The following is a 14,550-nucleotide window of genomic DNA, read 5'->3' on the forward strand; positions in this document are numbered from 1 at the left end:
TTCCCAGAAGCCCAGCCTCGGCGAGGCCAGTGGAAGGAGGAGGGGAAGGAGATTAGATCTCCTCTAATCTGCTTTCTGAGGGCCGGTCAGCAGCTGGACCAGGTCTCAGCCGTGTCACATCATGTCCCGTCAACGCCAATCCCCACCTCCCCTCACCAGAGGAATCCTCTTGTTCCCAGCCTGCCTCTGAGCCCTTAGTCATACGGTGTCCCCTGGGCCTCAAGCGCTCTTCCTTCAGGTCCTCCTGAACCTGCGTGCCCATTAAGCACCACTTCTCACAGAACCCCAGTGGTTGCAAACACCTCCCTTCTTAGAGGCTTCTGTGTGGGTTGCCCACTTGGCATAAAGCACAGGTTAATTTGCACAGTTATTCTAGATGGTCAGCCACAGGAGAACCCAACTGTTTCCTGTTTCCCGGAGTCAGAGGGCTGTGCAGGAGGCTTTAGCTACCTTATCTCATTTAATCCCCCAAAGAATCCAATTTATACCATCCATTTTACGGATTAAAAAAAGGATTCTCAGAAACCTGCCCATGGTCACAGTTAATGGTGATTCCAGCTCAAATCCCTCTACTGCAAAGTCTTTTATACCACTCCTGCTAAATATGAACCTCCCTTAACCATTAAGCTAACTTAAAGAAAAAAAAGTCATTTGACAACTGTAATTGAAAAATAAAACAGCAAGTAGATACTCCACAGAATAAATCCATTAGCCTTACTCCCTTAAATGAATTGATACTCTTTTTTTTTTGTTCTAAACAAGCTTTAAAGCAGGTTAACACAGCAACAAAAGCAGGAAAGGAAACAGGGGCAAAGGGAAAAATCGCAAGCTGGGGTGAGGCTTCGCACACTGGCTGGGAGGGCCACAAATTTGGCTGTGACACTCCAGCTGCCGACACCCACCCAGGAAAATAAGATCGTAACAGGATTCACGGCGTCCGTAGAGAAAAATAAACTAGCCGCTCAGGAGCTTGAGTTTTAAAAAGGCAACTGGGGACAGAAAAGAGACAACTAACATCTGATGGCACATTTATTATGTGCTCAGTGTCTTTCATATGCTGGTCAGTCAACCAACAAATATTACTAGGTGTCAGGCATCACATCGGGCTGGGGACACAGGAGAGAACAGTTCTGGTCCCTGCCTATCTGGAATTTACAGTTAAGAGTAGGCATTAAATAAGCGTATTAGAGTATGTGTATAAAGTGCTATAAGGAAACATACAAGGCGTGGTGGGGTGGACCTCAGATGACCTCACTTCATCGTGGCAGCAGTCTTGAAAGGCTGATCTCCATAATTTACAGAGGAATCTATGGCTCAAACAGATTAAATGACTCGACAAAGGTCACAGCTGGTAAGAGGCAGAAAATATGGCTTGAAAAGTGGAAGGGGCACAAATGCCATGAGTTAATCAAGGTTCTCTTAGGGGAAAAAGGTATTTAACTTCGTGCCTGGTTTCTACCCCGCCGTCCCTGATTTATGAGCAATAGCCCAGGATGAGGACCCGTGAGAGGACAAGAGCAATCCCAGACCGGGAGAGGAGGCACAGACCGTCCACTTTCATATGTGCTTGGGTAGCCAGAGCACAGGGCTCACAACAGTGGGGGAGCTGGGTGTGCATGGTTCGGGCGCTAGAGATGGTTTGCTAATGCGACACATGTCTATCGCTGCAGCTGATGCATGAAAGTGGGGAGAGGGGATAGTGCCCTTCTGAGTGGGGCCCCGTGGCTTCCTGGGGTAACCCTGGAAGTGGGGGGGAGATGGCTTTCAGAGCTTTAAGCCCCCCGAACCCAACCTAAACGAATACATGAGCTACAAAGATAACGCCTGGGTGAAAACCTGGAAAGGTCAACATCAAAGCCTGAAGTGGTCCGCCCTTTTGTGCCTCCTCAGTCTACCGGAAGGAGACATACTTGGAAAACATCAAGCAGGGCTCCATGGCTAAGACCGCTGCAGCAGGAGAAGTTAATCACAGAAAAAAAAGGTCAGGAGACAGGGCTCTCTATTGCCCCAGAGAGTTCAATGAGAACCATAACAGCTGGAGCCAGATGCAAAGGGAAATCTCAAGTTGGGATCCACCAACAGCCCGTGAGACTCTCATAGAAATGCAGGAATGAATGAGGGAGGTTTGAAAGAAATGAGGAGAGAAAGAGAGAGCGTGAAAGAGGTTTATGGATAAATCAAAAGAAAGCAAGCCCCTCTCGTCAATGTAAAAATTCAGAATGCAACTAGTAAGTGGGGAAAATTTCTTCTTTTTGTCTTTCCAGGACTAAGATATGTCACGTGTCAAGATGCACGGCATCCAATTACTTCTTAGCCTGGCCTCTCAGTCTTTCAAATATTTAAGGGCGATCACAAACCCACTTTGGTTGAGAGATTATGCTGAGCCTAGCACTGTGCTGGTGGCCCCACGGACTCTCCCTTGTCCCAACAATGGAGAGAAGCAGGGGCACTTGTCCCCAGAGTCCTGCCATGAGGTAACTTCCTCCACTGCTGAGGCACGACGGCACTACTGTGGCTCCTGCTCTATTGGTGTCCAGGAACGTGCCCAGAATCTTTTTGCTATAGAGACCGCTATGCCACAGAAGTGCCACAGTCTTCTAAGTACTGGGTCTAAGACAGGCTCCATGTCAGGGAGGAGTGAGGAATCAGACACAGAATGTGTCTCAAGAAATGGAAAGCCAGGCCAAGGCTTGGTCGTATAAGCAGAGGTCAGGGCCAGCTGTGTTCCAGGGAGGCGAGTCAGACACCGGGGCAAGGGAGGCAAGCTGTGCTGCCCTGTAACACATCAGGCAGCAGGGCGGGGACTGGCAAGGTGGGCCCAGCAGGGCGGGTTCTGCCGCTCAGAGGTATATGTGGCAGCAGAGGAGATGGAGGGCCGCAGGGCGGGTGGGTGAGCCGACAATCCCCACCCCCAACTGCGGAAGGGCCAATCCCGTGGTAAAGGGGCACGATGTCTTCTCTAACCCTGCAAGTCTCTGCCCCGTTGCGGGCACTCAATGCTGAGGCCGGACAAGCTGTTCCGCTGCATCCCTAACGTCTGGGCCAACAGGGGCACCTTGGAGGGGCCAAGTAAAGGGTCTGATGCCAACCACCTACATGGATTGCTCATTTTCACAGGACATTTGCTTTCTGCTGGATATGTTTGTGGAAGGTTAAAAAAAAATGTATGTTTTAAAATAAGGATGAATTACCTTACTAACAATAAAGAATGTATCAAATTTCTAATGGATCCAGGTCAGGATCCATTGATCACTGAGCTCAGGTCATGACCTCGTTTCATGATCTTGGTTCGTGAGTTTGAGCCCCGCGTCGGGCTCCGCGCTGACAGCTCAGAGCCTGGAGCCTGCTTCAGATTCTGTGTCTCCCTCTCTACCCCTCCCCCACTTGTGCTCTCTCAAAAATAAACAAACATTAAAAAATATTTATTAAAAAAAAATCTAATGGACCTGGAAATAGTGGTGATGGTTGCACAACCTTGGGAATATACATAAACCCGGTGAATTGTAGAGTTTTAAAAAGGGTAATTTTTGCAGTATATGAATTACATTTTAATTAAAAAAATCAAATGGGGGGGCGCCTGGGTGGCTCAGTTGGTTAAGTGTCCAACTTCGGCTCAGGTCATGATCTCACAGTTTGTGAGTTCGAGCCCCGTGTCAGGCTCTGTGCTGATAGCTCGGAGCCTGGGGCCTACTTCGGATTCTGTATCTCCCTCTCTCTCTGCCCCTCCCCTGCTTGTGCTTTCTCTCTCAAATAAATAAATAAATAAATAAATAAATAAATAAATAAATAAATATTAAAAAATTTTGTTTACATCAAATGGAGAACTTGAACCTATAGAACCTACAGAACCCTACCTTCCTACAGAATCTATAGCATCGATAATACAAAGAGCCCAGTCTCTTCTCTCTTCCATTTTTCCACCAGGAAGACACTTTACTCATAAATTGTCCAAAACTTCCTCCAAAGGCTCTCAGCATTCTCAGTCTTGGGTACTGCTGAAGGAAATGCATGTGCATCTTGACGTAGGGCTCTGATGGTGGACAGCAAACAAATTTTTCAGGTTGTCAGGCTTTTCATGGACAACCATATTTTTAGCTATACTTTGGTGGATGAGGAAACTGAGGCTTGGAGACGTTATGTGATTCACCCAAAGTCATATATTCAGTGGGACCAGAGCCAGAATTTGGACCCAAAACTTAACTTGTCTCCTACTCAGCCTCTCTGTTCAAATGTCAGGGTCAAGTTTAGCCAATTCTTACTAAAAGATTTATCTGGAAATCTATAATTTCCTTTTATTCAACCAACACACACGGTGCATTTCCCTGCTTCTTCTATCTGGAACTGAAACCCTGCCCTTATCCCGTTCCTCCTGCTCCCAGAGGAGCTCCTGGTGTGGTGTTCCACCCTGTCTTGGTGACTTGTTGCTTCTTAGCTTAAAAAAACCTGTTCTCCCATTCTTGCCTGGAGACCTGAGTTCTTTTGTGAAGGACTGTTTTCTCCTACCTTTCTATGCCCAATGCCAACCCAATGGGTTGTAGTAGGCACTCATAAATACTTGCTGCACAATAGAAATGACAGTTTTTGTTCACTTATTGGAATTCAATCTTTAAAATCTTTTTTTTTTAACATTTATTTTTGAGAGGCAGAGACAGAGCATGAATGGGGGAGGGGCAGAGAGAGAGGGAAGACACAGAATCCGAAACAGGCTCCAGGATCTGAGCTGTCAGCACAGAGCCCAACGCAGAGCTCGAACTCACGGACCTCGAGATCATGACCTGAGCCGAACTTGGACGCCTAACCAACTTGAGCCACCCAGGAGCCTCTAGAATTCAATCTTTAACAAAACCTACCTATCCCAGGGTTTGGTATATATAGGAGAATTTTAGCCACACCTGTCTACCTAACCTACTCCCATTCTACCTGGGGGTTGTGTATTTCGACTGGATTTTCTTGGGCCATTTATATACGTTCGTATTAATAGAACTATAAATACGTATATGTAGTTATTAATAACAAAAAATAGTACGTACTATTTATAGAACACCTGCTTTGTGTCAGTAGTAATTACTATCCATGTTTGACAGAAGAGAAAGGAGGCTCAGAGAGGTTCAAGCTAGTGAATGGGGAAGCCAGAACAAAGCCAGGTTTTTCTGTTTCCACCACACCACACTTCATTGATTTTTATTTCTGTCACTAAGAATATCAAGAATCCCACTAACTTGAGAATCAATTTACTCCCTAAGCAAAATCTCATGGCATCAATGAAGACAGAGATTCGACTGGACCTAGCTCCGGTCATCCAGAAGTCACTTCATAGCTGTGTCCAGACTGACGCCCTCCACCCACATGGACCGTGCACCCTGGCACATTTCAGACCGTTTGCTAAAAATTCTAGACGGAATGCATGATGCAGCATGTGGGGACCGATTCAGAACATGACAGGCAGCATGGATAAAGGATCTAGAACTGGTATCTCTCACAGAGAATCTGAGCATGCCCAAGCTGAGTGGAAAAACGGCTTACAGAATCCTCTAGAAATGTCAGGAAATAGAATGCATTTTACAAAGACAAATGCAAAATTCACACCTTAATTGTACACATAGGATATAACTTTTTGGTTCAACCGTGTCCTCAGAGAGCATCAGAATTAGCTACTAACGTGGCTCTTGATCTGGCTGGCCCCTGGGGGACAACGTGAACTTGCCCTGATCTGCTCTGGAAATATTTTGTCACAAAGGTGGGTCCACAAGTGTCCAGAATAACCCAAAGACACGATTCAATTTGGGAACTGACTGGAGTCCTTATTTAGGACTACTTCTGAAAGAATAAGGCAGAAAAAGGAATTTATGTGGGAAATACCATGTGGTTTCTATTGGGACCTTTTATTAGCAACATTTAATTAGCATAGTGCCCAGTACACAGTAAGGGCCCTATAAATGTTTTCTGAATGAACAACGTAAGTCTATAATTAGCAAGTTATCAAGGAGCCTACATGAAAAAATTTTTCACCAAATCTTGGTGATGGGTGCAACTTATTCTCTAAAACTTTGGAGGATATTAATAAGGAAAGCTTTAACATGAGGTGGCCTTACATTTCAAGGGCAAGCTCTACCATTTCTTAGCTGTGTCACAGTGGTTGAAATCACTAAACCTCCCTGAGGTTCAATTTCCTAATCCATACGGTGGAGCCAGTACTATTCACTTTATGGCCTGATTTTGAAGATCTGCAATAGTGTTTATAAAGAGTTTGGTACACACTACTCAAGAGATGGTGATTATTATAATGAAAGGAAATGCAGATTCTCATCAGCAAGTTAGTCCTTCTGTCCCAGAAATGGGCAGGCTCTCCCAACACTGGCCAAGGTCAGGGCTGCCATCAGCCAAGGTAGGGGAACATTCTCATTTTCACTTTCAAAGTCAAGAAAATGGTACAGATCTAAAGTAGAAAGGAACCAGCAGCACATGTTTTTAAATATTCATAAGGGCTGGAAATGTCTTACTCCTTTCGTTTTCTCTGCCATCTGCTTTTGTTTCTTTTCTTTTCATTCTTATGCCACAGCTGCAAATGAAAACAACCATACAATAACTCAAGTTAAATAAAAAAAAAAAATCAAAATAAAAACAATCTGAGGGGTAAAAAGAAAAGATGAATTATAAAGTTTTCCCCTGAGCTCACAAAGCAGCAGAAGCAAGAATGTTTGATGTGAGTTAAACCTTCTGGAAACCAAAAATCCATGTCCCATGTTTATAATAACCATGATAAGAACAACCACCATTTACTAAATGGCCTGTGTACCACTGGATGACCAACATCTCTGATTCCTAAAGCTGCTCTTCAAAGTAGGTAAATTAAACCCACTTTACAGAAAAAGATATTGCAGATCAGAGAGATAAAATAGATTTTTAATGGTGACACAGCTAATAAGAGATGAAATTGAGATTTGAACCCAGGTCTGTCCGAATCCAAAGCCTCAGCACTTTCTTTACCACCCTCTCCAAAAACGGGAAGGGAGCTGAAAATTTTAATTTGGGAAATATTCAGGGCAGACTATTTGTACTAAACTGATTTATTCAGATAATTAAAATCTGTGATTATACCTCTAATTAAAGTTAACTCAGATAATTGGTTGCTGTATTTGTGAATGTGCAATTAGTCCACATAATTGCGGGGATTTCAGCATCATACTTTCCACACATTCACCGCATCCCAGAGCTTTGGGCTCCTGGCCTCTGTTCTACACTAGGCTGCATTAGAGCTCTTGGGGGCTCTGGGCCCAAGCACCATGACTTGCGATACCAACAGCAGGATCTGGACTCAGCCTCATTTAACATGTCTTTGTCCAGAAGTCAATGAACACCTCATCTTCAAGTGCCATGTAAAAAGCTCTTACAGCCTACACTGTTGTCCTGAAAACCCCGAGCAGCATGTACCTGAAGAAAAACTGGCAGCAGTGGTCCTCATGTGTTAATTACACTTTCGAAGTCTATTATGCATAGAAAGGGCACCTGCTGGCAGTGAAAATGACTAGAATCTGCCCTTCCTGTGCAGTGAGTAAATTGAGAGTTCATTTCTACAGGAGATAATAGTTTTCAGATTCCATTTCGTGTATCCCCTGCATGGGGACGTACTTAACATTTAAATCATCTGCAGAGGAACAAACCTCCTTCAAATTTACATGTTTCAAGCTCCTAGCACTTTACTCAAAATGCTAGTTATCCCTGCTGGCTCTTACCACCAAGGATTAAACTCAACAGTGGTGAAAGTCACCGAGCACAATAGAATAAAGTTATTAGCATTGACTCAAATTTCAGGACATTTGTAGTTTCTGACCAAAGCAGTTGGTAGCAGGCTGAAGGTGATCAAATCAAGCCTTGAATGGAGGATCTGTTTTTCCTCTTGGGGTCTTTTATTTCATCATTCTTACATCTTGTAGTTAATAAACAGATACCAACCCCCACTGGCCTGCAATCATCCTCTGGTCAAATGTCAAAAAAAGTTCTGTGAAAACAAGAGACCAGGAGAGGGACCGCGATCACATACACAGAAACCTCTAAGATGGAGCCTAATCAAAAAACCCACTCAGGCTCTGAAAAAGACAAGTCTTCACTTGGATTTTGTGGAGTGCAAGGTGGGGGAGACAAGGGCTTAATAGTTTTCATTGTCAAGTCTCCCTCTTAAGGAAGACCTGTCGGCATCATCGCTCTCGGACAGGCCGCTACCACAGCTCATGAGAGGGCTGGCGTTGAGAGAGGAAGTTGGAAAGAGGATCTGGGATCACCTTCCACAGCAAAGAGCAATACAGCCGATAAATCCTTTAAGCAAACAAGAATGGAGGGCTGGAAATAACAACTGGCTAGAATAAATGATTTTCTTAAAGGGAAACTTGTAAGCTATGGAAACCATACTTTTTCACTGGAGAAACAGAATAAAATAAAACAAAAATCATGCAGCATTCTTCTCCCTCTTCCCCATCACCAGTCCCTGCTAACACCGTGGTGTATGTCCTCTTTGATTTCTGCCTGTGTGTATCTGTGTGTGTCTACATATATCCACAATCATACATCTACATATGTACATATATCCACATTTTTGTGTTTTATATGCACACACGTTTGTTTTTATAAAAATGGAATCATACAGTACACGCTATCTATATTGGAGCAAGTTACTAAACCTCTTGGGGCCTTGGTTTACCTATCTGTGAAATGGAGCTAATAATACCTGCCTTATGGGGTTGCTAGAAGAATTAAGTGACATCACAGACTGGGGCACAGGAGATGTTCAACAATGGCAGCTACTGTTATCGCTGTAACTGACAAAGCATTTTTCTCTGCACGGTTCTGGGAACGTAAGCTGCTAGTTTTAAGCTAGCTGACAATTTAGCCACCAAAGCTTCCCAAATAATGGAAAAAAAAAAGTTGTACTATTTGGGAGGCAGAGGAACTGCAATGACTCTGCCCCCTCCTACCAATACCGTCACTCAGAAGCCCACCAGTGCTCCTATCTGAGGCTCAGCATCAAGACATACGGGGCAGTCTCTTCAGGGATAACCTGAAGGCTTCTTCTTAGAGCACATGCCTGGGCTGAGATGTGCAGGGGGAGTCTGCAGGTGGGTGGGACCAGAGACACAGGCATAGGGAAGGGACCCATGTCAGTGTGTATGTATGGGTACAGGGGGCCCCCTGTCTGTGTGGGAGTAGGTGCCTGTGACACTATTACATGGTGGGGGGCAGGAGGTGTGCTAAGGAAACTGGGACTCACTGTGTGAGTCTTAGGGAACACATGTCCCCTTTCTACCTTTTCCATCTACTCCCCTCACCATCCTCCTCCACCTCCCCTGGCTCTGTGTCTTGTCCTCTTCCCCCCTCTCACTCCCCCTACCTCTTTCTTCCTTTCAGAGCGTCATGGTCCTCCTCCACCCAACCCCCCAGTCTTTCACTCAAACAACAACAAACTACTAGATAGCAAACACAGTCCTTTCCTCTGAGATATGTGGCAGAATGGAAAAACCAAGAGAGTTGGTTTAGAAGCTCAAGAGGAAGTGGCAAGTCTAAGCAGAGGGACAGTCCCTTAATTTCTTAAGAGGTGGGAGAAAGGCACAGATAAAAACATTCCCTCGCCCGTTCATGCTCTGTCTCTCTCTGTCCCAAAAATAAATAAACGTTGAAAAAAAAAATTAAAAAAAAAAAACAAAAAACAAAAAACAAAAAAAAAAAACACCTACCCTGATAAGGTACTTAATGCCCTGCACTGCCCTGGAGAGGGTGACTGATTTTTACTTGATGGCTCTGAGTTACATCTTGGTTGTACACATGACTTGTTGGGATGAGAGCGAGCACAACACATTCAGATTAGGAGTCCTGCGGAATACCTTTAAGCTCCCAGGACAATTTGACTACCTTGACGAACCTTTTCAGTGACAGGATTGCAAAATGGGCTGGAAGAACCCAGCAAGAATTATGACCTGGGCTCAATTTGAACTGATGGCAAGTATCCTAAATCACCTTTTTTTTTATTTATTTTTTTTTTTAATTTTTTTTTTTCAACGTTTATTTATTTTGGGGACAGAGAGAGACAGAGCATGAACGGGGGAGGGGCAGAGAGAGAGGGAGACACAGAATCGGAAACAGGCTCCAGGCTCCGAGCCATCAGCCCAGAGCCCGACGTGGGGCTCGAACTCACGGACCGCGAGATCGTGACCTGGCTGAAGTCGGACGCTCAACCGACTGCGCCACCCAGGCGCCCCCTTTTTTTTTTTTTAAATGTTTATTTATTTTTGAGAGAGAGAGCGTGCGCGCACGTGAGCAGGAGAGGGGCAGAGAGAGGTTAGGGGAGTACCAAGGATCCAAAGCGGGCTCTGCGCCGACATTAGCGAGCCTGACGCGGGCTTGAACTCGCAAACCAGGAGATCATGACCTGGGCTGAAGTCAGACACTCAACCAACTGAGCCACCCAGGTGCCCCCTAAATCATCTGTTCTTAAGTGACAGGGCTGTGATCCCTCAATGGGTCCTTTCCTCCTGAAGCTCTTAATTTCTCTCAGGCGGTATTTTTTCCTATACGTGTACAGTGCTCCCTTATCAATGTCTGCTGACTTGAGCTGTCTGGAGACAATGTCTTTAGTAACATTACACCAGAGAAAGAAATTATTCCGAAGAAAAACAGATCCAAATCAGTTACAGACACACACTTTTTTGGTAATCCGTGGAGGACAGATAGTGACAATGTATCTGCAGAAACATTTTGTGAGTGCCTACCATGAGTCAGGTTTTCTACATCATGTCCTTTATTCTGCTGTATCATTTATCTTCATATATTATTTATGGCACAACTTCATTTTACAGATGAGGAGACAAAGGCTCCTTAGGCTGAGCGACTCGCCCAAGGTGGCAGAGCGGACTCTAAGGCCGCGTGCCTTCCACTAAAATACATTTCCCCTGAACAGCGAAACTCCCGTCAAAGAAGTGCAGAGGGCTTTGAAGTCTGGCTTGTGCTCCCCAACCACAGGCAGAGCGACTCCTACAGAATGTGCCAGGGTACGGCCGAAACGTGAAGACCTTGGGTACCTCAAGTGTTCTTCTCACCAGTCCCCAGTCCATCTTGGGGGGAAGAAATCACACCACTACTTGGTGCTTTGGTTTCCCCAAAGTGAGAAATGGGAAGTATGATCTACTGCCTTGAACTTTTAAGAATGCCATCACATAGATGAGAACAGTTTGGAAACAAAAGGGCCATGTAATCGCATGGTCGAAAATCCATGTCATTTTCCAGTTACTATTTCTAGTTTAGTCACCAGCTGCATCACAAGTTACAGACCTAACATCCTCATCAGTTCCTAGAGAAGGAACAGCAGAGGACAGGGGGAGTAGCAGCCTTACCAGCAGTAGTCCAACAGGTGTGGAGGAAGGACGGGGATGTACACGTGCTGCCAGAACATGGGGTAGAGCATCGCGGCAGACCCGTGGATGCAGGCAGTCAACTGCAACAGAAGCAAATCAAAGAATCAGAGCTAAAAAATCACAGTGAGGGGGCACCCGGGCGGCTCAGTCTTTTAAGTATCCGACTTCAGCTCGGGTCACGATCTTGTGGTTCTTGAGTTCGAGCCCCGCATCGGGCTCTCTGCTATCAGCATGGATACTTTGTCCACCCCCCCTCTTCCCCTCCCCCACTCATTCTCTCTTCCTGTGTGTGTGTGTGTGTGTGTGTGTGTGTGTCTTTCTCAAACATTTAAAGAAAATCAAAGTAAGGAGATGCTGTCACTGGAGTTGAGCAATAAAATTAGATACATACTTTTCAACATATTTAAATTTTTTTTTTTCAACGTTTATTTATTTTTGGGACAGAGAGAGACAGAGCATGAACGGGGGAGGGGCAGAGAGAGAGGGAGACACAGAATCAGAAACAGGCTCCAGGCTCTGAGCCATCAGCCCAGAGCCTGACGCGGGGCTCGAACTCATGGACCGCGAGATCGTGACCTGGCTGAAGTCGGACGCTTAACCGACTGCGCCACCCAGGCGCCCCACAACATATTTAAAATTGTAAGCTAATCCAATCACTCTAATTCAAATTTAGTGAGAGCTTGCTTTTCAAAAGAAATCTCCCCCCACCTGCCCCAATTATGAGGCTAATGCACAATGGACAGTAAAAGTTTTAGAAAATGGAGAAAAGGGATAAAAGAAAATAAAAGTCTTCACCATCTGAAAATAACTTGACATTTTGGGGTATTACATACATTGGCACTTTTATTTCCTTTTCTAATAAAATTAGGATTACTGTAAATACAGTGCTCGTTTACCTTTTTTTAAGTTTATGTTTATTTGCTGGCATTTTCCCACGTCCTCAAATATTCTTAGGAAACATTATCTTCTAATGACACTCAGTGAATTTCCCAAACTACATTTAACTACTCTCCCACCATTATGTTATATAATCAGATCATGTCCATACTTTCTTTTTTTTAATTTATTTATTTCAGACAGAGAGCCTGAGCAGGGGAGGGGCAGAGAGAGAGAGAGGGAGAGAGAGAATCCCAAGCAGACTCCATGCTGTTAGCACAGAGCCTGATGCAGGGCTCAATCCCATGAACCAATGAGATCATGACCTGAGCTGAATCAAGAGTCAGACGCTTAACAGATTGAGCCACTCAGTCTGCCCCATGTCAATACTTTTTATACACGGTTCCTAAATATAGGATTCAGAGACAAAGGTTATAAATATTTTAAGGCACTTAATAACTATAATATAATAAATGTAATAATATAATAAAGAATGGAGTCTCTTTGCACTCCCACAGCCATGTACTAGACTGTTCTCTCCATACTTCACCAGCACTAAGAACGTAGTCAAGTTAGTAGCTTTGAAAGTGTATCTATCTGGATTTTCTTCTTATTCCTCTGATCATGACTAAGGCTTAACCTCTTGTCACTGTTCTTGGTAATATTTCTTAGGTAAATGGTCTGTTCGCATTCTTAGTATTTTGAGCATTAGTATTTTGAAAAAGTAATTTACAAGCAAACACTGGATATACAAAGGATGCTAATCCTTTGTAACATTCCTGAAAATAATTTATCCTTCTGTAATTTCCTTTGCGCTTCTGGGGGAAGAGAAGGCTTAAATAATTACACAGACAAATCTTTTCCTTCATGATGGTTTCTACTGCTGTTATACTAAGAAAGTCCTCCAAATTCTTCCCCGGTATTTAACTCTTTGATCCATCTGGAATTAATTTAGGTTTAAGGACGGAGGTGAGAATTTATTTTTTCCACATAGTTAATCAATTGCCCCAACACTGTTTATTGACTAATCCTTCCGCTCCGTCTTCTTTTGACATATTCCTTCTTTTTCTTAAGAGCTAGACACATCATCTGAGGATTTGAGAGAATTAAAAATTAGGGACAAAGACATAATGGAATAAAATTGCTACAAAATTCAATATAGAAGGAAAAAACCCAACACCTTTGGAGATGAAGCGACAAAAGCCAACAACACATGTTTCTTTCTGCCTTTCTTCTTTAATGTTTCTTTGGTTTCTGGGAAGCCTGTTCCCATGAGGACTTTGCTTCTTTTGGAAGCTGTTAACTGGCCTTTGCTGACAGAAGGACATTTACGTGGCGAAAGAGTGACGTGCCAAGGCCCAGTTAAAAGAATCCCAGAGGTTAGTGTAACATGAACAGCTTTAAATTGGATATTCTGCTGATGTTTCACAGTTGTGAGAGCTGTGTATTAAATCCAGGGCCGCTACTTTCTCCCCCGCCTCCTTTTCCCTCCAGACCCTGTTCTTTAAATCAGGTACATGTCATGAACAGGAGCTGATCCAGCAAGCTCTCAAGAGCTGTTCCCAGCGACTCCGCCAAGGCTTGTAGGTTTAATCCATCCCTTCTCAACCCATTTCAGTAGGATTCCATATAAAGAAGGCTGTCACATTTTACATGACTAATCTCTTCAGGGTTAGAAGAGATGAAAAATCTTTGCTGGTGTCGTATGAATGGAAAATGAACAAACTTCACTCCAACTGCACCCTGAAGTCAGGCTGGAGGGCTACGCTGGCTTTGGGCCCCAGCTCTTCCTGCCCATACTTTAACCAGCTGCCAAAGTACTCATCCTAAAATGCAGGTCCGGTCATGTAACATCCTACTTGGAGTCTTTGGGGGCACGTCTGGAGCAGGCCTGTCTCCATCAACTTTCAGTCTACCTGTAGAGCAGCTCCATGGTCTTTACTGCCTTCTCCAACTTTATCCTTTGAATAAATCATTTCAGACTGAGGAGTAGCTATGTACTCCTTTCCTGGATCTGTGCCCCTAGCAAACTCCTCCTCTTCTGGGTCTCTGCGAAAGCACTACATTCCCCTCACGGCTCTCCTGGGTGTAAGCCCCCATTATTAATGGGACTAGACCTGTCTGCATATTTGTCCTCTCACTGTAAGGCCCAGAAAGACCATGTCTCTCTTCTTCCCCATGTTCTCTCAGTGGCACAGCACAGATGTAGGTGGAAGTTAATGCAATGTTTCTTCCATAAATAAAAAAACAATTCCAACTTAAAATATATTCACAA

The 14,550-nt window shown here is 44.3% G+C and overlaps 1 protein-coding gene across 11 annotated transcripts in view; it reads right to left on the reverse strand.

Annotated features, from left to right (window-relative positions):
* The window catches only part of DENND1A (DENN domain containing 1A), a 515,742-nt gene that overhangs the window by 211,483 nt on the left and 289,709 nt on the right, over positions 1–14,550 (reverse strand). For all 11 annotated transcript variants that reach the window (XM_086683990.1, XM_086683987.1, XM_086683986.1 and 8 more), the window contains one exon: positions 11,379–11,479. In XM_086683990.1, coding sequence (XP_086540116.1) covers positions 11,379–11,479 — 101 coding nt within the window. The remainder of the gene's footprint in view (positions 1–11,378; positions 11,480–14,550) is intronic.

The sequence above is a fragment of the Puma concolor genome, chromosome D4 (genome assembly GCF_028749965.1).
Source record: "Puma concolor isolate L17-30 chromosome D4, mPumCon1.1.hap2, whole genome shotgun sequence".
NCBI lineage: Eukaryota > Metazoa > Chordata > Mammalia > Carnivora > Felidae > Puma > Puma concolor.